General features: G+C 36.0%; 1 protein-coding gene across 29 annotated transcripts in view; it reads left to right on the top strand.

Annotated features, from left to right (window-relative positions):
* LOC109076469 (adhesion G protein-coupled receptor L2-like) overlaps nt 1–22,364 on the top strand; it is a 107,944-nt gene extending 85,580 nt beyond the window's left edge. For 4 of the 29 annotated variants that reach the window (XM_042765972.1, XM_042765975.1, XM_042765973.1 and 1 more), the window contains 11 exons: nt 823–1,043; nt 2,675–2,741; nt 9,758–9,849; nt 11,018–11,062; nt 11,848–11,874; nt 13,381–13,549; nt 13,668–13,796; nt 15,187–15,283; nt 16,904–17,032; nt 17,446–17,463; nt 20,445–22,364. In XM_042765972.1, the coding sequence (XP_042621906.1) occupies nt 823–1,043; nt 2,675–2,741; nt 9,758–9,849; nt 11,018–11,062; nt 11,848–11,874; nt 13,381–13,549; nt 13,668–13,796; nt 15,187–15,283; nt 16,904–17,032; nt 17,446–17,463; nt 20,445–21,211 (1,761 nt within the window). In that variant the 3' untranslated portion in view covers nt 21,212–22,364. Of the gene's footprint in view, nt 1–822; nt 1,044–2,674; nt 2,742–9,757; nt 9,850–11,017; nt 11,063–11,847; nt 11,875–13,380; nt 13,550–13,667; nt 13,797–15,186; nt 15,284–16,217; nt 16,273–16,903; nt 17,033–17,445; nt 17,464–19,060; nt 19,114–20,444 lie in introns of all 29 variants that reach the window. The other 25 variants (XM_042765974.1, XM_042765995.1, XM_042765996.1 and 22 more) reach the window with 19 other exon arrangements.
* Nucleotides 22,365–25,944: the final 3,580 nt, after the last annotated feature.

The following is a 25,944-nucleotide window of genomic DNA, read 5'->3' as shown; positions in this document are numbered from 1 at the left end:
CTTCTAATATGAATAGAGAAAAAAAAAATGTTTGTTAAACATTTTATTTCCAAAGGCCTGGAAAGGCTTTACACTTTTTGTTGGGACATGACTGTGGGGATTTTCTCCCATTCAGACACATGGGCATCAGAGATGGGGCCTGGCTCGTTGTTCCAGTTCATCCCAAATGTGTTCAGTGGGGTTCAGGTCTGGGCTTTGTGTAAGCCAGTCAAGATCTTCCACACCAGTAAACCATTTCTTCACAGACTTCACTTTGTACACAAGAGTCATTATGCTGAAACAGAAAAGGCCCTCCCCAAACTGTTGCCAAAAAAGTTGGAAGCACACAATTCTCTAGACTGTTGTTTTATGCCGAGCCATTAAGATTTGTCTTCGCTGGACTTAAGAGGCCCAGCCTAAGCCATTAATTAGAAGGGGGTCCACATACTATACTCTTGGCTATGTACTGCATATCTACACTACCTGACATTTTTAGAGCCATTAAATCAAAACTTTTGTTGAAAAAGAAAAAACCAACATAAATACAAAGTGTTTGTTCATTTTTTTTTTTTTCTTTGTACATTACCTTGTATTCAAACAGATAGAGTCAGTAACTAGACCTTTTTATGTAAAAAAAAAAATAATAATAAAAAGTAATAAATAAATAAATGTCATTAAATTGCTGAAAGTTATTAAATTGACATTAAATTGCTGAAAGAAATAAAACTAAATTAAAAAGCTAAAAATTAAATTAAATTAAATGCATTTTGTTTTTAACTTGTTATGCATACAAGATAAACTAGATTTTCAACTTTATTTGTCTTTGTCCCTTTTGTCCCACAGATGGCCTGCTCCATAATTGCAGGAATCCTGCATTATTTTTTTCTGGCCTCTTTCGCATGGATGTGTTTGGAAGGGGTTCAGCTCTATCTGATGCTGGTGGATGTCTTCGAGAGTGAATATTCACGCAGGAGATATTTCTACATGGCGGGATATATCCTCCCCGCTGTGGTCGTGGGCGTTTCCGCTGCTGTAGACTACAGGAGCTATGGGACTAAGAAAGCGTAAGAGAGTGTTTTCTTTGTGTGTGTGTGTTTTTTTTTTATGCAAAGCCGTCTGCAGGAGTGTACCACAATCTGATGGTTCCATAGGTACCACACACACACACACACAGAAATTCTTCAGAGGATGCCTTACAGTACAAAATGTGGTTTTCAAGCAGGGCTGCATGCGTTAGTGTCTTTTGTTCAAAGAGTCTCTGGTGACCTGTTGTTTATAAATGCTCTCTATCGGAGACGAGGGCCGCATAAGAAAGAGGCTTTTACGCAGATTAATGGCAGTGCTTCAGCCCTGCATGGGCTCTTGGGTTGCTCCTTATAACACATAAACAGGTGGTAGTGTGACGGCCCTGTCTGCCACATCACTGTCTTTTAATACGAAGCACAGTGGTTTGCTTTAGATATGTTATGAAAGCGATGCTTGTAGCATTGCATTTGTCTCTGATGTTTTCTACGGTTTCTTAGAGCGCTGTAGCATTGACGATTTATATGATCAGTGTTTCCTGCTGGAAGTCACACTCTAGAGAAACTGGATCCATTTCAGGAAATTACTGTCTTTGAGCAGCGTTTAATAAACTAATGCGGAATCAACCCATATAAAACATTGTAACGTAACCCACATGAGCCTGCTCAGTAACAGATACTGTCCTTAGTGTGTATGTTTATTGGTTCTGTTTGCAAAGTCAAGCATCTCTAATACAATTGCTCATACTTAAGGTGCAGGATTCAAACAAAAAACTACTCAATTTCATGTGTAATTGCTTTCCAAAATGTATCAGAACGCGAGTATTTGCTTGTTAAGACTTACTTTCCAGGTCCAAACATTTTATCAGATTACAAAAGCAAATAACAAATGGTGCTCAAATATACACTCAGGGTGTGCTGTAGTACTACCAACATTTCATGATACTAACTTTTATCTGCATCTCAGATGACCATATGGTGATTCATCTTTTATGAATCTTTAAAATATTGGTGTCTGGAATGCAGTGAGCCCGGAGGCTGTAGTGTACACAGTGCTTTTAAAACCATAGCTTAAAGGGATAGTTCCCCCCAAAATTAACATTTCATCATAATTTACTCACCCTCATGTTGTTCCAAATTTGTATGAATTTCTTTCTTCTGTCAAATACAAAAGATGATATTTTAAAGAATTTTGTGAACCAACCAGTTGCTGTAGCCATTGACTGCCATAGCATTTTTTTCCATACTATGGAAGTCAATGGATACCAGCAATGGTTTGGTTACCCATCTTCTTCAAAATATCTTATTTTGTGTTCAGTTGAAGAGAGAAATTCATACAGGTTTGGAACAACATGAGGGTAAGTAAATGATGACAACAAATGACACAAATGACATAAAATTAATTGATATCAAGTTATGGCGATATATACTGTAGTGCTCATGCCGTTATCTTTATGTCAACTTTTCACACAATGAGAAACAGTTGAAGAGAATTTCGCTCGATAGTTGATCAGCCCTCCAATTTTCACCTGGTGGGCAAATAGTGTATCTAGAAAGTGTAGGCAAGCACCATTTGTTAAAGAACATGTTAGAACTCTTGTTTTTGTCTAAAGTAACAGGATAACTTTGACATGTTTTCAATAAACTTTTGTTTTATTGTGTTGTCTTTGCAGATGCTGGCTCAGGATGGACAATCACTTCATCTGGAGTTTCATTGGGCCTGTTACCTTCATTATTATGGTGCGTTCAGTGTCTACTGACCTTCACATGGCTTAAGATTATATATGGCATGTACATATGCATGTGTGATTGAATGCTGAATACATGTCAGGTGAAAGAACAAAAAGGAGAATGTTTCTGTGCAGTGCAAGACCGTGTTTCAGAGTTCAAAGAGTAATTGACAAAATCCTCCAGTGCAAAAACATCGATCTGCCTTTGTTTCTTCAGTCTTATTCAACAGATTGCAGCCCATTGATTTCTGCTTATATCAGTTCAGTCTCAGCAGACCCAGTCAATGTGGCCTGCAGAGAGGTTCGGAAATGCTGCTCTCAAGCCTTTTTTTTTCTGGGATCGTTTTGATACGATGTGGCTTTTTCAACATGGCATCAGAGCACAACATTATACTGAAATGATACTCAGCAGGGAGCTTTCAAGCTTTTGAGACAACCCCTCGGGATGTGGATAGAAGAAACGGCAATGTCAAATAATACAAATCAAAAACGTATATTGTTGTGTTCAACCTTTTAAGGAGGTTGCTGATGACTCTCACTGACTTTGTTTGCCGTGAGATGCCGTTCATATGGCACACGGGATTGACACAGCTGCAACTTAAGCGTGCTGCTATTTGTGAACCAAGAGATTAGAGCCTCGGACTAGATTGGGGAGGTTAAGAGGAAGTAGGCCTGAGAGAGACAAAGATAGAGAGAGTCTGCGTGATTGTAAGACTAGCAGGTGGTATTCACATCTGTCTGGCTGTTTGTTTGCCCTCTAAACTCTGGATGAAAAAACAAATCGTCTTCCTGAAAATGGAAGGACAAGAGGAGATGTCTGTGGAGGGTTGACTTTATTATATCCTTTATGGTTACGTAAACAGACCAAGTGATCTTCCTGCCGGGGTGAACAGTGATGGAAGCTCTGTTTATTGCAAAGACTTTTAGTTGGAAACAGATTTAGAGACACACAGATGGTTCAAACACTGGTTTGTGCTGCAATAAAATATAGAAGGTAATTAGAGAAGTGGAAAATTAAAAAAAATAAAAATAAATAAATTAAGCATTTCCATTAAATGGAATATGTCAAGTGACATCCTAACCATAGAGTAAATGCAAAAGCAGACATAAAAAAAAATTTTTCAACCTTTTAAAAAGTAATTATTAATGTGAGCATTGAAATTGAACATTTACTTAAAATAATTTTGTTAATGTGATTTGCTGTGGCTGTAGATATTTGAATTCTTGTAATTTGTTACATTTCTATTACCATTTTACCTTGACTAGTTAGTCAAAGTAAAATAATGCTGTGGAATGTCAAATTTAGGTACAAATATTTGATGTATACTCTCAATTAAAATGAGGTCATAAAAGCTGAATGTGTAATATTTATAAAGAATTATCAAACTGCTTTTGAATAGTTATCAATAGAGTATAACATATCTCTCTTCTAAACATGTCAAACTGATTTTAAAGAGGCTGACAGCCAATGAGATACTGTACTGCAAACAATGCACATTTTTTGCAACCGCTCTTACAGAAAGTCCTACAAACCCAGAGATCTGCTCATTTAGTCGCTGCAGTGCTGGATGAGGCGTGATGTATGTGTTTGCAGTGTTGCTGATAATCAGAATACGTGTTCCAGTCATCAGTGGCAGGAAGCTTGTGACCCTTTATGAAGCTGATTTATTGTTGCGTGCTCTGCTCGGACAGCAAGCAGGACTCGTAGTCCTCAGGCTGCTTGACAATGCTAGATAAAGCACAAAGACCAGAGACTCTCAGGGGAGCGCGAGACCAAGGTTTCCTCCAACCTCTGACCCCTGATTCTCAGCAGATTGGCTTTGTCCTTGTCAATGAGAGAGCTAGAGCGAGTCTCATTATTCAGAGTTTCACCCATTCCGCTGCGCATAGTGTGATCCTGTTCAATTAGTTGAAGCCCATTGTGGTTCTCATTATTCTACATCTATTTTCAGCGTCCTCATACCCGATGCTGCAGCGATGTAGAGCTCCATGAATTTCACAGCTAATCTAGTCCAATTTTCCACCAATAGGGTGCCAGAAAAGGTATCTTATAGTATATGCAAGTGTTTTCCACAGATTTCTACCACAAAAAAGTCTATTTTGAACCAGAAACTTTGGCTTTACATTTGCCGTTAATACATTCTGGTCTCCAACAACATGAGTGTTGATGTCTGTTTTAATAAGCAACACAATCTTCAACCCAGGTTCAATGGATATACATATCTGTGGCAACATTTCTGCAAAATATTACACTGCTTTTTGTGCATTTTATGACACTTTCAAAGTGAAACGTCCAGTGAGTGGTCCTAAAAACGTGTTCAGTTTAAATCTAAAGCAAAGGACTGTGAATCTGCCAACATTTTATTCCAATTTGTTTTATTTGATTTTTGTACTTATTATTGAAGTTCAGAAATGTAGGACTCTATTTTAACGATCTAAGCACAAGGTCTAAAGCGCATGGCGCAGGTGCACTTAGGGTCTGTCTGGATCCACTTTTGCCAGTTTAATGACGGGAAAAACGGTTGGCACACCGGATGCATGGTCTAAAAGCGGTGTCCCTATTCTCTTCATGAGTAATGGGTGTGTTTTGGGCATAACGTGCAATAAACCAATCAGAGTCTCATCTCCCATTCCCTTTAAGAGCCAGTTGCAATCGCACCATGGTGAATTTGCTATTAACATGGCAGAATTTGCAAGCACAAAGACAGAATGCATCTCCAGAGAGGAAACGGATCTGCTCTTGCATGAGCAAATAAAAAAAGTGAAAGTGACGTGACATACAGCCAAGTATGGTAACCCATACTCGGAATTCGTGCTCTGCTTTTAACCCATCCAAAGTGCACACACACAGCAGTGAACACACACACACTGTGAACACACACCCGGAGCAGTGGGCAGCCATTTATGCTGCGGTGCCCGGGGAGCAGTTGGGGGTTCGCTGCCTTGCTCAAGGGCACCTCAGTGGTGGTATTGAGGGTGGAGAGAGCGCTGTACATTCACTCCCCCCACCTACAATTCCTGCCGGCCCGAGACTTGAACTCACAACCCTTGGATTGCAAGTCCGACTCTCTAACCATTAGGCCACGACTTCCCCATAGGTAGCCTAATTCTAATACATGCAGTGACTATCCATTATGATATGTAGTAATCCTTTAATTTTTAATATTTGGCATGTTTGTGTGTTGCTGCGCATCCATGTGTGTGTAATAAGCAGTGTACGCGCATTGTGGACCTGCCTATAATTACGCGCCATTGACTTTAGACCAGGTTTTAGTTAGTCAATGGCGCAGTCTATTTCAGGTGCCTCAAAATAGCAACGCACCAACAATGCGCCTGAACACACTTCATTTTCAGACCAGCATGCCCATGAGCGCACAAATGGGTGCAAATGCATTTGCTATTTAAACAGCGTGGCGAAGGACGTGAAAATGGTGACTGCGTCAGGCTGAAACTAGCAAAAAACACTTGCATTGTGCCATGCTTATAACAGCGCCTATAAAGTCCAATGAGTAGCTCTAAAACTCACACTAAACCCTACCCTAAACCTAACCAAAATTTTTATAACAAGCAGATGTGAGATAAAACTTATAAAGCAAAAATGTAATTTTAGTTCACTTTTACAAGTTTTTGAGCTCTTTTATCATGACTCATATTGCGCTAGCACCAAAGCCCTCAGCATTCGCAAGTGCATTCCTGTACCAGGTGAGCTACCAACCAAGTTTACTACGTTAGAAATCTATCTATCTATCTATCTATCTATCTATCTATCTATCTATCTATCTATCTATCTATCTATCTATACATATATATCTCAACTGTATTACTTTACTAATCATGTGGTATGGTAAAAGCGTTTTGAACATAACATTGTGCAAGGAGCCGTGCAAAAATTATCTTTATCAGTTAATAATCTGCCCCTCTAATTATCATTTGTGTGAAAAAAAAGATATATAACTTGATGGTGTTTTACTGCTTCCAGTGGTCATTTCAGCTGCAGTCAATTTTATGTATAGGTATGTTTTTGGAGTTTTACAGAATTGTATACTGAAAAACGTATTTTTCCAATGAGCCTATATTGGCTACCTTGGTTAAATAGCTTCACCTTAAAGACCATGCTGGTCCATCAGCTTGACCAGCAGTAAATAGCATAAACTGGCCTGTAAATTCATTTTAACAAAGCTGTTTATACTTGATTAGCCTGGTGTGGTGATGCAAAATAATTTTAATTGAAGGACATCCTGTTCATTTGTACTTTTATTTTTGTTCTGGTTTGTTCTGTCCGGTTCTGTTGTTTATATATATATATATATATATATATATATATATATATATATATATATTTAATTTACAAATTATTTTTATTTTACTGTGAATTTTATTATGATATTTTTATTTTATTATGATATCAACAGCTTGTAATGGGATAAAGGCTCTTATAAAAGTTAGCAAAATAATAATAATAATAATTGCTTTGTTTATAAACAGGTTAGAAAGTAATATAGTTTGTTGCATCATCATATGGCTCTTGTGAAAACGTGATAGAAAATGAAAGCAATGATACTGAGAAAAGTTCACATATCCACCAGCCGAGCACTGGCTTAAGCAGGACAGCCACCACCACTTTTGTTGGAAAAGATGTTGCTCAGCCTCTGTGGCACCAGGCATATAAGATCCATGAAAACCAGGACATTGAGCAAATGAGTGGTCGGGAACCATTAGTGCGTGTGAGTGACGTTAAAACACGCTTGGACTGTGACACGTTTGCTACATGCAGACAGTTCCATCTGCACCTTAAATATTTAATCTGGTTCAGTCGTAGTTCAAGACGCAGACACACACACACATACGAACACACTCATCCAGCTTTCTCCAGTGGAGTTGAGGGTCTTCTGCTTGGCTAGCGATTCAGGGATGGTAGGGTTTGTAGGAAAAGCTTTTTTCAGAGCAGAGGAAGCCCATGGGACAGAAAGGAACAAGGAGCTTTAGGAGTGTAGTGGCTGCTTTGCTAGGTTACCACTCCCTCTGCTGAGCATCCTTACTTCCTCTCGTCTCATCAGATCACTGTCAGTGCTCTGGTGGTGTGAGAGGCCTTTTATAGCTCTGTGCTCATAAATTTGGGTACAAGGGCTGCAAAAACCAGGCATAGCCCTGTCTCCCCTCCCTCTCCCTCTCCCTCTCCCTCTCTCTCTCTCTCTCACACCATGATGTCTCTGAGAAACCGTGGCGCTTGATTGCATGAGCAGCACGTTATTGATCGCCATCACTGTTTTGATGGCAGAATGATGAGCTTGTGCGCCCGAACAAGGAGTTGAACTGAAGAGCTTGTTTGAGCTGGTGACACCGCCACTTACGAGAGCGGCCGCAAATGATAGACTGCTACGTCCTCGCCTGTCTGTGCTCCAGAAAATGGATTAGACCAGAAAATGTTCCGTCACCACATAGTTGTCCCACATAGTTGTAGCTATTGGGAAGTCATTTTACACAGTACGTGATAAAGTATGACCAATGCATTACTTAAGGTTGTTACAAGGTCCCTCTCATGCTGTGTGTATGAGTGTGTGACTTCGATGTCCATGAATGTTTTAACATTGCAAATGGAACAGATGTGCAGGAGGTTGATTGCTTATCTATTGTAAATGGACAAAATTTTTAAAGCTCAGAATTTGTTTGTTTTGTTTTGAGATAAAAGACCCTGAACACTGATTACTCTTAAACTTTTTTTTTTTTCACTGAGCAAAAATCACTTAAAGTAATATTCTTGATTGTTTACAGATTAATATAATTTATTGCCTAACTTACTTGTTATCTAAAAGCAGCTCATATAAGAAACCTAAGAAAATAAATCCGATCTGGATTTATCTGAACCGAAATTGGTAAAATGAAAAGGAATGTGTTTACAGCAAGTACACTTACAGTTCAATCCTGGAGAGCAATTGTTAATCATATTTACTAAGGAACAAAAAATTTCAGTTAGCTACTTTTTTTTGCATTTGTGTCAATAAATAAAATAAATAAATAAATAAATTGCATAGATTTCAAAAGTGTTTTGACTTTTCATATGAAACATATCTATGGAAGATTATCTGCTCACCTTAATAATTGTATGGAATTTGAAATAATTTTCCATTTCATATATTTAACATTCTGAACACTTGACATTTTTGATAATTACGTTTACACTGAGCAAAACATTTATTCTAGGTTATTTGCTATTTAAATATAATTTATTTATTAACTAATGTAATATCTGAGGATATTAAATATCATTTTTATATATATTTTATTGAATAACCTAATATATACGGATAATTTCTGTGGCACAGAAAATACATTTGATTGTAAATAAAATAAAATCGTCCATAGGTTTGTTAAAACAAACTAAATATTTTAACAGTGAATACACCATGCAATCACTCAAAATGATAAACACACGAGTCCCAGGACGCCATGTGTAATGTTACGATTTACTTTTGCATTAATGTGATAGTTTGGTGGTAGTGTATTAAATGTTTATTTGCAATGCTGAATGATTCCCTGCTAAAATTCCACTGAGTGTAACACTGTAAATATGCATTTCTGTTCATTTTCACAGACTGAGGGATGTTTTCCCTCTGATGTGTTGCCACAATTGCAGTCCATAGATGTTTGTATATGAAATATCCCAGGATATACCTTACAGTTATTTATTTATTAGTTTTTTTTGTTTTTTGTTTTTCGAGGAAATCTCAAATATCCGTTTCTCCATGTGTGGTCTCTGAGCTTCTCTGAACTATTGTGTTTTCATTCTGCAGTCAAATGGTGTTATTGCTTTTTTGTATTCTTGTATTGATATATAGCGACACTGTATTTGGCGCCAGTCATCTTGGCTTTGTCTTGCAATATGCCAGATGGTTATTGTATTAGGCACTGACTGAAGGGATGCTTAGATGGCTGTTTTCAATTAATGCTCCTAATAAAACTTCACTTATCTAGTCTTTTAAGTTTCCTTTTTTTGTTTATTAACTAAGGTCTTTTGCTTTCGCACAGCTTAATCTCATCTTCCTGCTCATCACGATGTACAAAATGATGAAGCACTCTACATCGCTGAAACCTGATTCCAGCCGGCTGGAGCACATCAAGTAAGTCACGTTATTTTCCCCAGGATATTTCAGCTCATGTGGAGTCGAAGTGTGCCGCCACACACTAAGAATAAGCTGCATTCCTAATCTAACATTTAGAACAGGAACAGACATTGCTTCCTGGTTACACTGTATAGCATCTACAAAACTGTCGTTTTTTGCTTGGATGAATTTAAGTGTGTCGACTAAAGGGATTCAGATGGACTCCAGACAGATGTTGTTCTCTTCAGGTGCACGTCATCTATTAATGTGAGCAATGGCCAGAGAGGCACGTAATGACTGAGACAGGCTCAGTGCTGTTCCTCCTTTACAGTGACCACAAATCTCTTTTTCGAACAACCCCCTGTATTCAGAGTCTGCCTGCAGAGTGAATTCAGATGTGTGTGTGTGTGTGTGTGTGTGTGTGTGTGTGTGTGTGTGTGTGTGTGTAAAGACAGCGCAGTCAAAGCACTTCCATGTGTTTCCTGTTGCGAAGAGGGAGATCTCTTTCTGTAGCTGAAAAGTACAGAAAAAGTGTGCTGGTTGACCACATAACTTTTTTTTTTTTTTTTTTTTGCTGGCATGGTAATGCATGTCTTACTGGTTATATTTGATAGTGTATGACATATTTTCTATTGTTTTGAAATTGTGATATATGTAGTACCATCCAAATATATGTAGATATATGTAGTATATATATATATCTTGAATATTGTTCATTGTTAGTCTGTGTGAAATATCTCACAAACCAGAATTAAAAGCTTTAGACAAGTCCCAAATTTTGGTAATGAAAGGTTCTATTACCCTTGGACTCTGTTCATAGAAAGAGCCTTTATATGTTATGGATTTAATATACAACACTGATTGCATTTAATGTGATCTTTCAAACTTAACACACAGCCATTGGGTATATATGCATATTTTATTAGATTTAACAATGATATAGACATGAATAACACGCTTGAAAAATATGTTGCTCACAGGCATTATGTCAGCCGTATGTTGTCTAAATTTCTCTCCACCCATCACCACAGGGCAAGATGAATCAATCCGCTAAACTCTGGGCTCATTGCGGCATGTTGCATGTTCAGCAAGCTAATCTGCAGCATTTCGTTTCATTTCTCTGTTTCCCATTTCCCTTTTTTCCCTCTCTTTCTCTGTCCTCTCTCTGTTCTCTTACCCAAACCAGTAATTATCACGTCTGTGATGGCTATTATAATTCTGATTTGCCTGGGTAAGATTCACAATACACCCGTAGCTTATGTCACTCATAAAACATTACTGCCGCATAAAATAGTGTAAAATGGCAAAACACTGGCACATTTGGCCTGAGAGAACCATCTTTACGCTCTTTAGAAACCAGCATAAGGCATAGCAGCATGGAAAAAATTAAATATACTTGGCAGTCTGTGTAGAAAAAAGAAAGCAAATTTACAGTGGCAGTAAAGTTTTATGAAAAGTCCTGTCATGTAATAATCAAGTGTGTTAAAGACAATATGAAATATTTACTTTCTCTATAAATGTCCACTATTATGCAAGTTATTCTAAAGATATTCTATATCTATATATTCTTCTTCTGAAATAACATTTTGTTTCTGCTTATGTGAACTAAAACGTTGTCCTAACCAGATGCAAAGATCCCAGTAAGAATTCATTTTCACCAAAATTAAACTGCTTTGTGATGCAAAACAACCAAATGGAAGATATTTGATGTTTAATATATAGCTTTATGGTGTTTAATCAATAATAATAATTTATCTGTAATTATTACAGAAGTTAAATACATTGGGATGCAGTTTCATGTTGTCTTTAAGAATTCATAACCTGGACAGCTGCATTAATTCAGGAATGTTTGTCTTGGACGAAATCTAACACTTTTTTTTTTTTTTTTTTTTTTTTTTTTGTCCAGCTTTATTTGATTTTTGAACTTCAGAATTCTTACATTTGGACTTTAATGCTAATCAAACTGATTTGCCTGATCTAATGTTGTCTCTCTCCTCTGCTGGCCATGCACTCTAGCTATGAAGATAATAAACCATTTATCAAGTAAGAGCGTTAGCTAGACATCTGTGCCACAGCCTCATGGTTGCTCCCCTTGTCATTTTATTGTCTGTTTGCTGAGCTCTTCCAGAAGCGCCGTCTCTCTGTGCTGCTCATGCGCACTGTCTGTCTGTCTGTCTGTGGCTTAACTGGTTTCTTAATTTTTATTCCGCCTGGACCGTCTTAAATTGCTGTACATCTTAACGTCATACCCTCATATCCTTAAATCCTTCAAACTCATAACCCTTTCTACCCTCCTTCTCCTCACCCTTCATGTATTCCTACCCTCGAACTCTTAGACTTCCTCACACTGACACATTCTCATACACTTCATATGGCAAACCCCTTAATATATTCCTACCCTCAGGTGCCAAAGCGCTCATCGCCTTCATTTTCACATTCTCATTTCTCAAAGTGTCATGCCCTTATTTACCACATATATGAGTACATGATATATCAGTGGTTATTGGCTTATCAGTGTAATATTTTGATTTCTTATTAATTTAACTTACTTACTTATTTACGTACAGTCCATATTGTATATATGTTGGCCAGTATTGCATATTTAACTGTGCATCTATCTATCTATCTATCTATCTATCTATCTATCTATCTATCTATCTATCTATCTATCTATCTATCTATCTATCTATCTATCTATCTATCTATCTAAAAATTCAAATCCATCTTTTATACTGTGCCTTATAATTTTTTTTAAAATTCACTGTTGAATTTAAAACTTTTATAGTCAGTAATGTTTAGGTATTATTAGTTTATATTGTATTGTACTAGTTTACAAATCATTCATATAGTATCATGTATTTATGTAGCTATTGATTTATTTTTAGAGACAATAGCCATTTATCAGTTATGTGCCGTAACTTGAAAAAAAAAAGAAAAGAAAAAAACTCCATCCATTATGCCCCTCATTTATAGATCTCAATGCACCCATACCCTCAAAATAAATAAATAAATAAATAAATAAAAATGTTATACCCTAAACCGTCCTATTCCTCGTGCCTTCAAATCCTCATATGTTGGTTTCTTGTTTCATCTCTCATCTCTCCTCTGATGAAAGCAAGCTCTATCTCTTTGGTTCCTTAGCCAGCCGAGACCTGTTGTCAGCGCCTCCTCCACTAAAATGGACCAATCAGAGATGATTACTGCTCTTTCTCTTTCCCCTCCGTCTGAATGCAGCCCAGTATCATGCGTCTATACCCAGTATAGTGGCATGCAAAATTATCTCCACACTCCACTGCCTCAAAACTGATTAAACCTTCTTTACAATGATCCCGCTTCCATATGGGATTGATTAACCTCTCAATGATATGTTCCACTGCATTTCCCATCTACTTGTGCCTAAGATGTCAGTCCAAATGATTTTCAGAACCTGTGTTTGATTTGTATTGTTTTGCTGCAATTTTAGCTGTAATGCTGTAATGATTTCTGCTCTTTGCTGAAGGAAATGTCCCTCTCTCATGCCTCATTGTTTCTCTTTTATGTGCTCTCGAAGTCGTGGGTCATGGGCGGCTTTGCTCTGCTGTGTCTCTTGGGCCTGACCTGGTCATTTGGTTTGTTCTTCATCAGCGAGTCGTCCGTTGTCTTAGCGTACCTCTTCACCATCTTCAACACTTTCCAGGGCATGTTTATCTTCACCTTCCACTGCCTGCTTCAGAAGAAAGTAAGTGCTTCCTGAAATATATTTTTCCACCCGAGCTGCGGCAGCACTCGATTTTAATGAGAAGCGCACGTAAAAAAGTTCACTTGAAAAAAAAAAAAAACATTCCTTTGAACTGCAGGTTCGGAGAGAGTACAGCAAATGCCTCCGACACACGTACTGCTGTAGCGGGATCACCACAGAGAGCTCACACAGCTCCACAAAGACCCCAACAACACGGACAAGCGCTCGCTATTCCTCTGGTACTCAGGTACAAACACTACTGACCCAATTTCCATTGTTTTCATTTTGACGGCTTTTAATGCGGTGTTCGGTTATGAGACACATTTCATATTGGAATGAAATGAAACTGTGAGTGCTTCCATCTGATCCAGTGCGCACACACACACACAGGCACAGAGCTTTTTATGTTTTTTTTTTTTTTCATGTATTTGCAGACAGATTTTAGAGATTTAATTTCAACTTTATGTCTTTATGACAGATTGTATTATGTTATAGTGAATCATATAAATAGTTGTGTATACTATGCAATGTTTAGATAGGGGTCTGGTATGCTGTAATATTTACTTTTTAAACAGTATTATGATATCATACAGTATGTAGCATTTGTCTTGTTAATATTTTTTTCATACAGATTTAAAGTTGTAATGTGAAAAGAATGAGTGGAGAGTATTTTGTTTTTTCAACAACAAAATCTTCCCAAACAAATCAAAATGATTACGTAAAAATTATGCATCATCTGTTATATTAAGTTTAACAAAAATGGAAAACTCAACATTTATATAGACTATGAATTGAATATCATTTTTAACTGTTTAGTTTTGTGATTGTACAACATTGTCAAATACTCTAAGTAAATATATGCATTTTGACAATTTAGTTAAATACCGACAGACAAATCATACTGAAACTGTAACAGTATCAGCATAGAACAGGAGTTTATGTAATTTTAGGAATTATTTACTGCCTACATTTTTACTATTTAAATCATTAAGCATTTTAAATAGATTTCAGATCTACTCAGACCAGATATTTCAGATCTTTTACTCCAATTCACAACAGATTTTGAACAATAATAGTTGAAATCACCTAATACATGCAATTTTTAAATAACATATATATAACATCATAATTATTAATATACTAAATAATAACACTAGAAAAAAAAAAACTTTTAAAGACGTAGCACAAACAGTTTTTAAGTAAAATATTTCACATAAATACTTTTTAAATATCAAGATAATTTTGCTACAGTTTATCAAACTTTTAATAGAACGTATCTATGGTTAATGATTAAACTACAAATGAGGTTACTTTGGTAGGACATGTTCAATTTTAGAGAACTGACTCTGAATGCATAACAATGACTGGTACCAGTTACTTGAAAGTCATTGAAAAGGTTTAGAAAAGTTACGTTAGTTCTGATAAAAGCTATCATTTGCTTCTAGATACCACTTGCTTTGATATTTTGTGAGAAATGTATGAATGTCATTGCATCAGATAAGTACGACTGAAGTGTCCAAAGGCATCCAAATTATTTTTGGGGCAGCTGAACATATCAGAAAAAAAAAAAGATGGAACATGCGATCTTGCCCTCCTGAAGATAGTGATCATTGTTTCATTGTTTGTTCATCTAACAGAGTCGAATCAGAAGAATGTGGAACGACACAGTCAGAAAACAGTCTGAGTCCTCTTTCATCTCAGGAGACATCAACAGCACATCAACTCTCAACCAAGGTCAGCCATGCACCCAAACTCATTTCAGCTCTGTTTCATGGAAATGTTTCTCTGAAATAATAGACTGAGACAAAGTGATCTGTAATCAGCCATCCATGTTTAATTAAATTGTTCAAAATATTTAAGTATTTAATTGACCTCACATTTAATCAAATTTCTTAAAAGCCAACAATTTTAGAAGCACAGCACTAATGAACTCATCATTTTCACTTGAGTTAAATACCAAATTCATTTTTATTTTAAACATTTCAACAATTCTGACATTTATTTTAAGTTCAGTTAGGCCTGCTTTAGAAATCTGATTATACTTTTAATGTATATTTATGCATATTTCAGATTGAAATATTTATGTAAAACAAGTTGTATATATTCAACTGATAAGCTTATGAAAAACATGATTACTTGTAAACATGCACGAGTATCTATTTTAAACCACTCATATGTGATTTTAGTTAAAGTCAACATGAAACAGCATTCGCAACCCTTTTACTAATGTGATGTGACATATTTGTCAGATAGCAAATTAATTAGTCTTTGAAAAGTGGTCTCTGTATGTCAGGTATTTTGGGTGAGGTGGTGGATGAAAAATAAGAAAGATTGGTGTCGTCAGCCAAAAAGGAAAATTGTTTCAGAGGCAAAGTCATTTTGATGAAAGATATGATGCAAAACTTTTTTTTTTTGGAATAGCATGGAGTAATGAATCATTCTTAAAAACATCAGGAATATGTATTGAGAAAGTAAATAGCATCACATTTGATTTCATGTTGACTTTAATGGGAAATTAAACGACTAATGTCAATTTAAAGACACACAAAGCCAGACAAGCCCCTTTTGGGCCTGTTTTACACAGCTACAGTAGTGAGTCAGTAGAAAATATGCCCTTGGTCAGCTATTTCAAGGATTTAGAAAAAAAAAACTGTCATTTATTATTTAGCCAGGGCTGAAATGCATGTGATGAGAAGATGATGTTCAACTCTAGCTGACCTGCGGTAAGGTTGTATTATTCAGAGCCGCTTGCTTTGGCTTGCTCTAAAACACTCAGCATGCTTTTAATGCATGCGTTCATGCACAAATCACAAAGGTGCAAAAAAAAAAAAGTATTTGTCTTTCTGTGCTTCATTGTCTCTGTTCAGAAACAATAACAACAATGACTGTTTTTGTTTACAATATTGATATCACAGCATTGTGAGAAAAAAAAAAAAAAATATATATATATATATATATATATATATATGGACAAAAAAGTTTATAATTTATCCTTTTCATTTTTAGCACATACTACAATTATTATTATTTTTTTTTAAACAAGATCTTGAATTAGTAAGAAGCTGTGCCCAGTATGGAAGGTAAATTAAAATAGTCTTTTTTTTGTTTTGTTTTGTTTTGTTTTGTTTTGTTTTGTTTTGTTTTTTGTTCGTATTCACCCATTCATTTTCAATGGAGGATATCATTGACAAATATTGTTAACATATAAAATTAGTGATGTGACAATTTCTTGAAATTAATTTGATTTAATATTACCAATTAAATTACATAAATATGCAGCTAGGTAAAATAACTAAATAAATAAATAAATAAATATTCATATTCTTATTTGTCCTCTTGTTTTTGTTGCTTCAGGAATGACGGGCAATTATCTTCTTACTAACCCTCTTCTGAGACCACAAGGCACTAATAACCCCTACAACACCTTACTGGCTGAAACTATCGTATGTAACACACCAACGGTGCCAGTCTTTCACTCTCCAGGTGTGACTACTAATCCACTACACTCCTTTTAGCCCTTCTGCTCAAGAGTATTATCAGAGTACTAGGTAGTATCAGCCCCTCTGTGCTCAGAAATCACACCGATAGATCAGATTTATTGGGCTAAAAATGTAGTTCTCAGTGTGTGGTTTTACAGCACAGAGTAAAGCGATTTTTCTTCACTATGAAGCCATTGTGATGCTCACTATATATATATATATATATATATATATATATATATATATATATATATATATATATATATATATATATAATGCACATACATTTTATTTTATTTCTTTTCATTTAATATTTATATTTAAGCAAGTAAATTTATTTATTTATTTATTTATTTGTGACATGACACTGTTAACTGCTTGTCTTGTTTTCTTTTTTCTCTTCCTGCACACACTCAGTGACCTACAAAGAGACAAGTATGCAATCAGTTTTAAATTTCCCTATCAAATGTAATTGTTTTACCATAACTTAACTCTCTGGCCATCAACAGACCATCCACATATTTTCAGCACATGATTCAAAATCATTACAGTGAGGAAATGTTAATCTCAATGAAACAATACTTTCATCACCTCTGCATTTTTCAACTTTGGGATGTTGGCACGATGCATGCACATTGCAAACATTTTTTTGAAATTGAGAATTGAGATTTCTAAAATGTACACACATCATTCTGAATGGAGATTGTATTAAAATCAGTCGCCTTCTCTCTTTGTTAAACAGTCTCGTTTGGGTTGGATTTATCCAAATACTTTCTTCTCAGTTCAAAGCTGAATGGCTACAGATGTCTCTTCAATATGAAAAGCACATAGTTTGCAGTTAAATTTGAATGTTTAACTGCATGTTACTCATCCACTCATAAAACTGGGATTCAGATGTTTTATGAAAATAAAATTCAAAACTGTTTTTTTTTTTGGTTGGTTGGTTTTTTTTTTTTTTTTTTTTTTTTTGCGATGTATAAAGTCAGAATCCCTCACATTTACACAGGTGTCCTTACAAAATATCAGCTATAGACATGTTCCACTAAAACTAAAAAGTGTCCAAAAATTTTTTTGTCATTTAAGTTATAGTCTTATTATTTTACACAATTTATTTGTTTTACGTTTTAACTTTTTTTTTCTGTAAAATAACCTATTTTGATGTGTTGTTAAATGATTTTTTATTTTTGTATTTTTTATTTTTTTACTTCCAGATTTTATGGAAGCTTGTTTCCAATAAACAAAAAAATTATAATAATTACAATATGGCTTTAAATTGTTTGCAATTGTAAGAAAATGTCAGAATTGTGACTTTGACTTTTTTGTCTTCTGAACTGGTCGTTATAACTCACAACTGGAAGTTTATATCTCACAATTCTTAGAAAAAAAGTCAGAAATGTGATATGTTTATTTTATTATTTTTTCCCCTCATGGCCGAAACGGGCTTCCATGGTGTATACAGTATGTAGTGTCCCCAGTATAATCTCTGTTACCCCTCGATCTGTCTGTTTACGAGTTTAGTGAGGAATTCTGTCAGAGAAAAGCCCTCATGTTTCTTTAGCCCTTCCGTCTCAATATCCAGCAGAAATCTCTCTTAAACTCCCTTTCCTCAAATTACTGTCCCTCTTTTGTTCCCATATGCCATCTCATTCCTTTGTCTTGTCATTTCTGTGGAGAGGCTCTGAGAATGGCTGTGTCCAAGCCGCCCACCAGTGGGCTCTCGTAAGATGCAGTTAAAGATTATCATAGCTAATGTAGCCAGCCACTCATCCACCAGTGCGCAAATGACTTCCAATTACCACATAAAGTCCACTACTGCAAACAAACCCAACTGTGACATTTAATGGAGGGAAAAGGCCTTCATTTTGACATTAATTTAATTTGCTAAGTCCTTTGCTTGCGCTAACGTTGTAATTTGTTTTGGTTTTGTTTGTTTTTTGTTTTTGTTTCACCTTTTTTTTTTTGTTAGTGATATCTCATCATGTTTTACAATAAATCATTTTCCTTTTTGTTTTGTGTTCTTTTTGTTCATCAGCAGCGCTCAGGTCTGCTGGCCTGAACAGACAGACTTGATGTGAGTTGTTCAGAGTGAGTTTTCTCTCTCCTGTCTGTTGGATGCTTTCGCTTTCACTGGCTCTCTGTAGTGTGATAAATGGCTGTTTGTGTGTGTGTGTGTGTGTTTGTTTGTGTGTTTTTTTTTTTCTAATTTTGCTTTTTTCTGTTTTCCCTTCACCACCACCACCTTAACTGCTTCAAATACAAGCTAATGTTGATGAATTCTGTGACTGTCACCGCTTTTTCATCTGTGCATACACATCTGTGCCACTCTTTCATTTGTGTCTGTGATGTTTGAAGCCTACAGAATAATTTTAATGTTGTTTGGGATGTAGTTGAAACCTGTGTTCTGAAATTGGTCATTGTGAATTGTTCAAAATTGTTTGATTGGGGGAAAATTCAGAACTTCAAACTGTGGAGAATTCACAAAGAATGAAATGTGCCTGCGCCTGTGGATTCAGTAAGGGAATTATGCAAATCAGGTCACACCTAGATGTAGAAGACTACTGCGATCTGGCATACTTTGCTGGGGCTGTAGAACTGTGATTCAGGCACTTTACTGTAAAAAATTTGGAAATACAACTACACATTATTAGGACCTAATAATGCATGATTTCACACTGAAAGTAGTTTCAGCTATTTAGTAAATTTGTCACTTAAGTATATTCAAATGTATTTTTATAGCACTTTTCACACTACATATTGTTTCAAAGCAGCTTTACAGAAAATCATGATGTTAATGTTTATACATATCTTCATATTTTGGCTTTTATTTGTATTTGAGAGATGTGTTTGTATATAGTTTTTATTTTTGTGTTTGAGATATGCTATATAATATCTTTTGCCCTATGCAAGTATATCCAACTATATATATAGAACTAGGTGATAATATAGTTCAATTTCGCTATGAATTAAAAAAAAAAAAAATCAGATAGTTGACATTTAGTATATAGTATACATTGCTTTAAGGGAGTACTGTATGTATGAAAATAAAGTTGGATATAATATACATCCAACTTTATATATAGAGCTGTTTGATTTACAATTTTCGACAATTTAAACACAGCCAAGGTTTGCTAAATAGTATGGATTGCTTAATGTGAGTATACTGTATGCATGCTCACCAAAGGTCCAACTTTTAGTATATCATTGGTGAATACAGTTTCCATTTTTATTAACATAACCTTACAGTTCTGTATGCGCAGACTAAACATTTCCAATTTGTTCCGATGTTCTAAAAATGTTAGCATTTATGCATTTGACTCAAATGCAGGTCCTAAACAGCATTAAATATTGTGATTTTATATCTCAGATTTTGCGAGAGTGGTCAACCTAATGTTTTTCTTCCTCTTGTGTTGTTGCAGGACACTCGGTGACCAGCGGCAGAGATACGAACACGTTCGGGACTCTACCACTCAATGGCAACTTTAATAACAGCTACTCACTTCATAACTACAGCGACAGTGTGCAGGTGGTGGATTGTGGGCTCAGTCTCAATGACACAGCCTTCGAGAAGATGATCATCTCTGAGCTCGTGCACAACAACCTCAGGGGCGCCGAGTCCCGGATCAGCACCAAAAAGGGAGCGGGGATCAGCAGAGGGGAGGAACCTGGGATCGTGGAGACGTCGTCTCTTGTGCAGGTGGGCGGGGACAGTGAGATGGACGGTCTGGGGCTGCACCACACGCATCCCCGCACACTGGAAGCCCCCCTCATCCCCCAGCGAACTCACTCGCTCCTGTACCACACACAGGAGAGAGCGAGGGCCGACACGGACGGAGGCCCTTCGCATCCCCACAGCTACATCGGCCAGCTCCCGCCTCCGGCCGAAACTGCCCTGCCCTCCCCCAACAGAGACTCGGTGTACACCAGCATGCCAAACCTCAGAGACTCGCCATTCTCGGAGAGCAGTCTAGACGTAGGCCAGGACCTCTCGCCATCCAAACACAGTCCGAACGAAGACGTTTACTATAAAAGCATGCCCAACCTGGGGTCAGGCCAGCAGCTGCACGCGTATTATCAGATGAGCAGAGACAGTAGCGAGGGCCTCATCATCCCCGTCTCTAAAGACGATTGTGTCCCCGAGGGGGACGTACGAGAGGGACAAATGCAGCTGGTCACAAGCCTTTAAAACAAACTGTAAGCACCGCCCACCATGTACACAGCCCCGTCTATCCACCGATGGCAGAGTGGTCTTCCTTTTTTAGCCTCCCACATAACTGCACACATAATGAAGATGTACCGCTGCTGTCCAACGAGTTACAGGCAGGCCCAGACGAAATCTGCAGACTTTTAATCGCATTTTCTATGCTGATTTTAGGTGGAAATATACAGTGGAAAGTTGTCACTCATGAAATGTGTCACACAAAGCTTATGCCTTGTTTTTGGAAAAGATATCCTTACAAAAATAAATTTACTTGAACAGCAAAAATGCATAAAACCTGATATTAATTAAGATTTTTGTTTAAAAAAAAAGTCTTGAATTATTATTTTTATTTTTTATGAACAAAAAAAAATTGTCTTCTTCTTCTTCTTCCTTAAATTTACTGACTTCAAACAGGGTATAACAACTCTCTATTTCCCCCACCTTTCCCAGCACTTGTGGTGTTCCCTGTCATAAATGCTATATAATGACATTATGCTATATTATCACTAATTATTATTATTTTTATTTATTTTTTCAATTAGCACAGGTTTTGAATGAAAATTATCCAAAAATAATGCTTTTCATTCAAAAACTGAAGCGCATAAGCCAGGGTTGCCAGGTCTTCGTAACAAAACCAGCCCAAGTGTTATGCAAAACTAGCTGAATCACGGCCAAAACAAGCCCAATAGCGGAAATTGCCAATCAAAATTATACCAAAATCATGTTCCATGTAGATCGTACTTAATCAAAATCACATTCCAGGGGGGCAGGGAATTTCACTTTAACCCACAGACAAAAAAAAAAAAAAAAAAAAAAAAAACCTTTGCCGTTTTTAAAAGCAGTATAAAAGTAAGTGCTGACTTGGCAACTCAGATCAATGAATACTACAATCATTCAGTTCCAAAAAGAAATACAAAATCTGTACCAATTCAAAGAAAACAATTGGACAGAAAGATTGAATCCAAGATTTGATGATAATATAGCATAACAAGACATAACATATAGCATAACAAAACAAGGATTTTCAGCACAGCACAAGAGTTAAGGTGTATGCTCAGAAGAGAAGCAAAGCGAAGAAAAGAAAAGAAAAGAAAAGAAAAGAAAAGAAAAGAAAAGAAAAGAAAAGAAAAGAAAAGAACATTTATCAATGGGGTAAGAAACATCTTCATTTAAGACATTAAATCGTTTTGTTCAAATAAATGTTTTAAGCAATTTTACTGGAAAACAAGACAGAAAACACTAAAAGGGAAACGTATTTTTGCAATTTTTAATTGTTACCCTGTTTTTGGTAGCCGAATGTAATCAAATTAGCCACAATTATTTAATAAGCAAACAAGCAAGGGTCAGATGAGGTGTACAGTCAAACTTTGTGAATGAGGGCCTTCTAGTTTTGAAGAAATCTCCAGTTTTTTCGGTGGTTGCAGATTCCGTGTGGGCCTAGTTATAGAAATACAGTTTCACATTTAAAATAAATAAATACATAAAATTAAGCCAACAACAACAACAAAGTCTTTCTCGTTCCAGTGCATATGTTTCTCAAAGGATGTACATATATGATCACATATTTCTCTTTTGAATGCAATTTTGCTTTGTCTTTTATATTATATACAAAAAGGGAATTTCCAGGACCTTAAGACATGCAGAGATTGTCCTGACTGAACTCAAGAAGTCCTGTAACACCCTTTACAATCATCAACAAAAACCCATATGACCACTAGCAAACAAATCCCAGGCCTTATATTTTCTCAATCATACACGGAACTGGAACTGTCAAGGGTAATGATATAACATAGAACAATATATTTTGTTGTATTGATTGTGTAAAATAAATTGCTATAAAATAATCAAGAGCAACCCAAAATATAAAGATTTTGAAAAAGAGATGACTATGTAAAAAGATTCTAAGCGTGTTTATGATGAGGTACGCTGCAAAAGACATAGAAATTCCTCTGTCCTGTTCATGAAAATGGCTTTAACGCTTCAGATCGGTTTGTTTTAGTAGATTCTCATGTTCTTGTGCCTTGCACACATTTATTTTGTGCAAATCTGTGCAAAGCATGAAAAATGTAGCGACTGAAGGTCGCAGCTGAGCATGAAGGAGGACCTTCTTCTTTAAATACATGTTACTGCAGCTGGGGTTGGATATTTATTTATTAAATTATTCTTTAAAAATGATACTTTTGTGTATATTTTACAGCACCGGTAAACGTAGTTCATCCTCATAAGCATAATTATGAAACCCATCTCTGAAAAACATGTTAAGGAGCCCATCTCTGCAAAGGATGTAAAGATCTACACTTGTTTAACAATAAATAAATGTGAATTTTTGTCTAATTGAATGTGTAATGCCTTTTTGTTATTTGCACAATGGCGATTAGAAATATGAGTGTGAATGTACTTGTTTATGGAAAGATACAGAAACAGAAAGATGGTCAATCCATTATAAATATATCCTAAGACGGTATTCCATCGCTCTTTTATCACAGTGGTTTGGCATGTTTATGCTATTTAAGCTGGTGATGCACATTAAAGTAAAAAGCACTGTAAGCTGATACATAAACTGCAATATGAACCTTCATAAACAGCCTGAGAACAGTTTGCTGCATTAAAGCTAGAGGGCAGTACACAGGGGAACGACAAGTTCATTTACTGGAGAAAGCTGCAGATTATGAAGTTTTGAACCTGTCTCTCTGAAGTCCTGTTTGAAACTATCAGTCATCAGAAAGTTTCTTTCAGACAGCTCCCTGCACTGCACCTGCTGACGTAACCTCAAAATGTTCCCTGGGCCTCTTTGAAATCATCTGAAATCCTCACAATTCCTTTAGGAGACCCTAGAGTCAATGATGAGCAAAGTTTATGTTCAGAATGAAATACTGGCTTACTGCTTAATAAATGATGTGCAGTATACACTGAAAATAGATACTGGTAGATAATACAATAGGTTTAACAGTAATATTTAAGGAAGAGTACATTACACAACAATTTCAAACAGTAGTATATTTAAATGTAAACTTAAAATTTACTTTCCATTATTCTAATTTTGTGTGACAATGTTACCTATGGAGTCAAAGAAACTATATTGCACATAGTGTTTTGTTGTATATTGACTGTTCAGGGAAATTTAGTAGGTAAAAATTAGGCAGAGTTAACAGCAGAAATAAAACAAAAATGTCAAGAATGTGTGGCTTGTAATAAAGGGGGAAATTATTATTATTAAAAGGGTCATTATTATTATTTAAGATCATAATTAAAAGGATTATTTTTGGGGTGGGGGGTGGGGGGGTTCAACAACAACAACAACAAAAAATAATAACAACAACAATAATAATAATAATTTGGCACATTCTTTTCATTTATTAAAGAATTAGTAAACCTTGAAAGAAAGAAAGAAAGAAAGAAAGAAAGAAAGAAAGAAAGAAAGAAAGAAAGAAAGAAAGAAAGAAAGAAAGAAAGAAAGAAAGAAAGAAAGAAAAAGTCAAAAGTCATTTGGCACAATCTTATTATGATTTCTTATAAAATAAATTAAAATAAAGAATTGAATGGTTACAAGACTATCATTATCATTATCATTAAATAATTTTATTAGCTGTATTGTATTGATTGCTGTACAAAAATACAACCAATACCACAGTAAAATGAATAGAAATATGACCTTTTTAAGATCCTTCTTCTTCTTTTTTTTTTTTTTTTTCAAAAAGAGAAGAAAAGAGTCAAAAACTTTCCACACTTGAGGTCACAGCTTCATTTTTTTAGATCTTTTATTGTATTCTGTCTGTGCAAGATCATCATGAAGGCAACAGGGACACAACACAGCATTATTAATTAATCGGGTTCGGAGCACAACCTTGAATGCAGGTGTGCTTTCTGGGCAAATATTGATTATGAATTGCCTTGCTGATGGCGAGAGAGCGTCAGGCGATTAAACCAACGGGTGACCAGGGCAAATGATCTCTCTGTGGTTTTATTTGCCCTTATTGGGATTCAGGGCAGATGTGATGTGTAGAGTTATATTACAGCATTGATCTGGTGCATCAGGGATTGCTCAATTCATGTGACCAGATTTATGAATAACACATTTGAATCTGTTTTATTTCAGGAATATAAGAAGAAATTCAAAGACCAAAAAGTACTTTGGGGGTGAATCGAACATTCAGAGGAGTAACAACCTCAGATTTTTTTCCTTTCAAATATTTATTCAGCAAATAAATGATTTTTTAGTCTGCACATCGACTGCAGTGTCAAGATAAAAGACAACTCTAAATTAGAACATCATCAAAGCAAAACCTTCACGCTATGTGGATAGAACAAGTCACCTTGTGTTTTCTTCCTCTTGAATATCTGTCAAGGCAAGCAATTTAGGTGTGAAGCTTCCAATAGGAAAGAAAATCACATTTTTTTTTCTCCCCCCTCAGTTGTTTCTCCTACAGCACTGAGATTAAATAGAGAGCAAGTAGAGACTTTTGAAATGTTTCACCTAAAATAATGTTTATTTGTCCGCATGTTGTTCCAAGCCTCCTTCCCACTCCCCAAGGCTTGTCACATGTCACACGTTTGACATCATTGATGCAGAACTCCTGTAGATGGCAAAATGTTCAGTGAATAATAACTTTTCATTCATGAAATAATTTCTTTTTAAGGCCCTTGAGAAACAGACCACAGTAATTTAACCTCTTGAATTTCAGAACAGTCTCACTGTGCCCAGATTTGCCAGATACCAA

Source organism: Cyprinus carpio, chromosome A11 (assembly GCF_018340385.1).
Source record: "Cyprinus carpio isolate SPL01 chromosome A11, ASM1834038v1, whole genome shotgun sequence".
NCBI lineage: Eukaryota > Metazoa > Chordata > Actinopteri > Cypriniformes > Cyprinidae > Cyprinus > Cyprinus carpio.
Note: the sequence above shows the minus strand (reverse complement) of the source record. Positions and strands in the feature narration are given on the sequence as shown.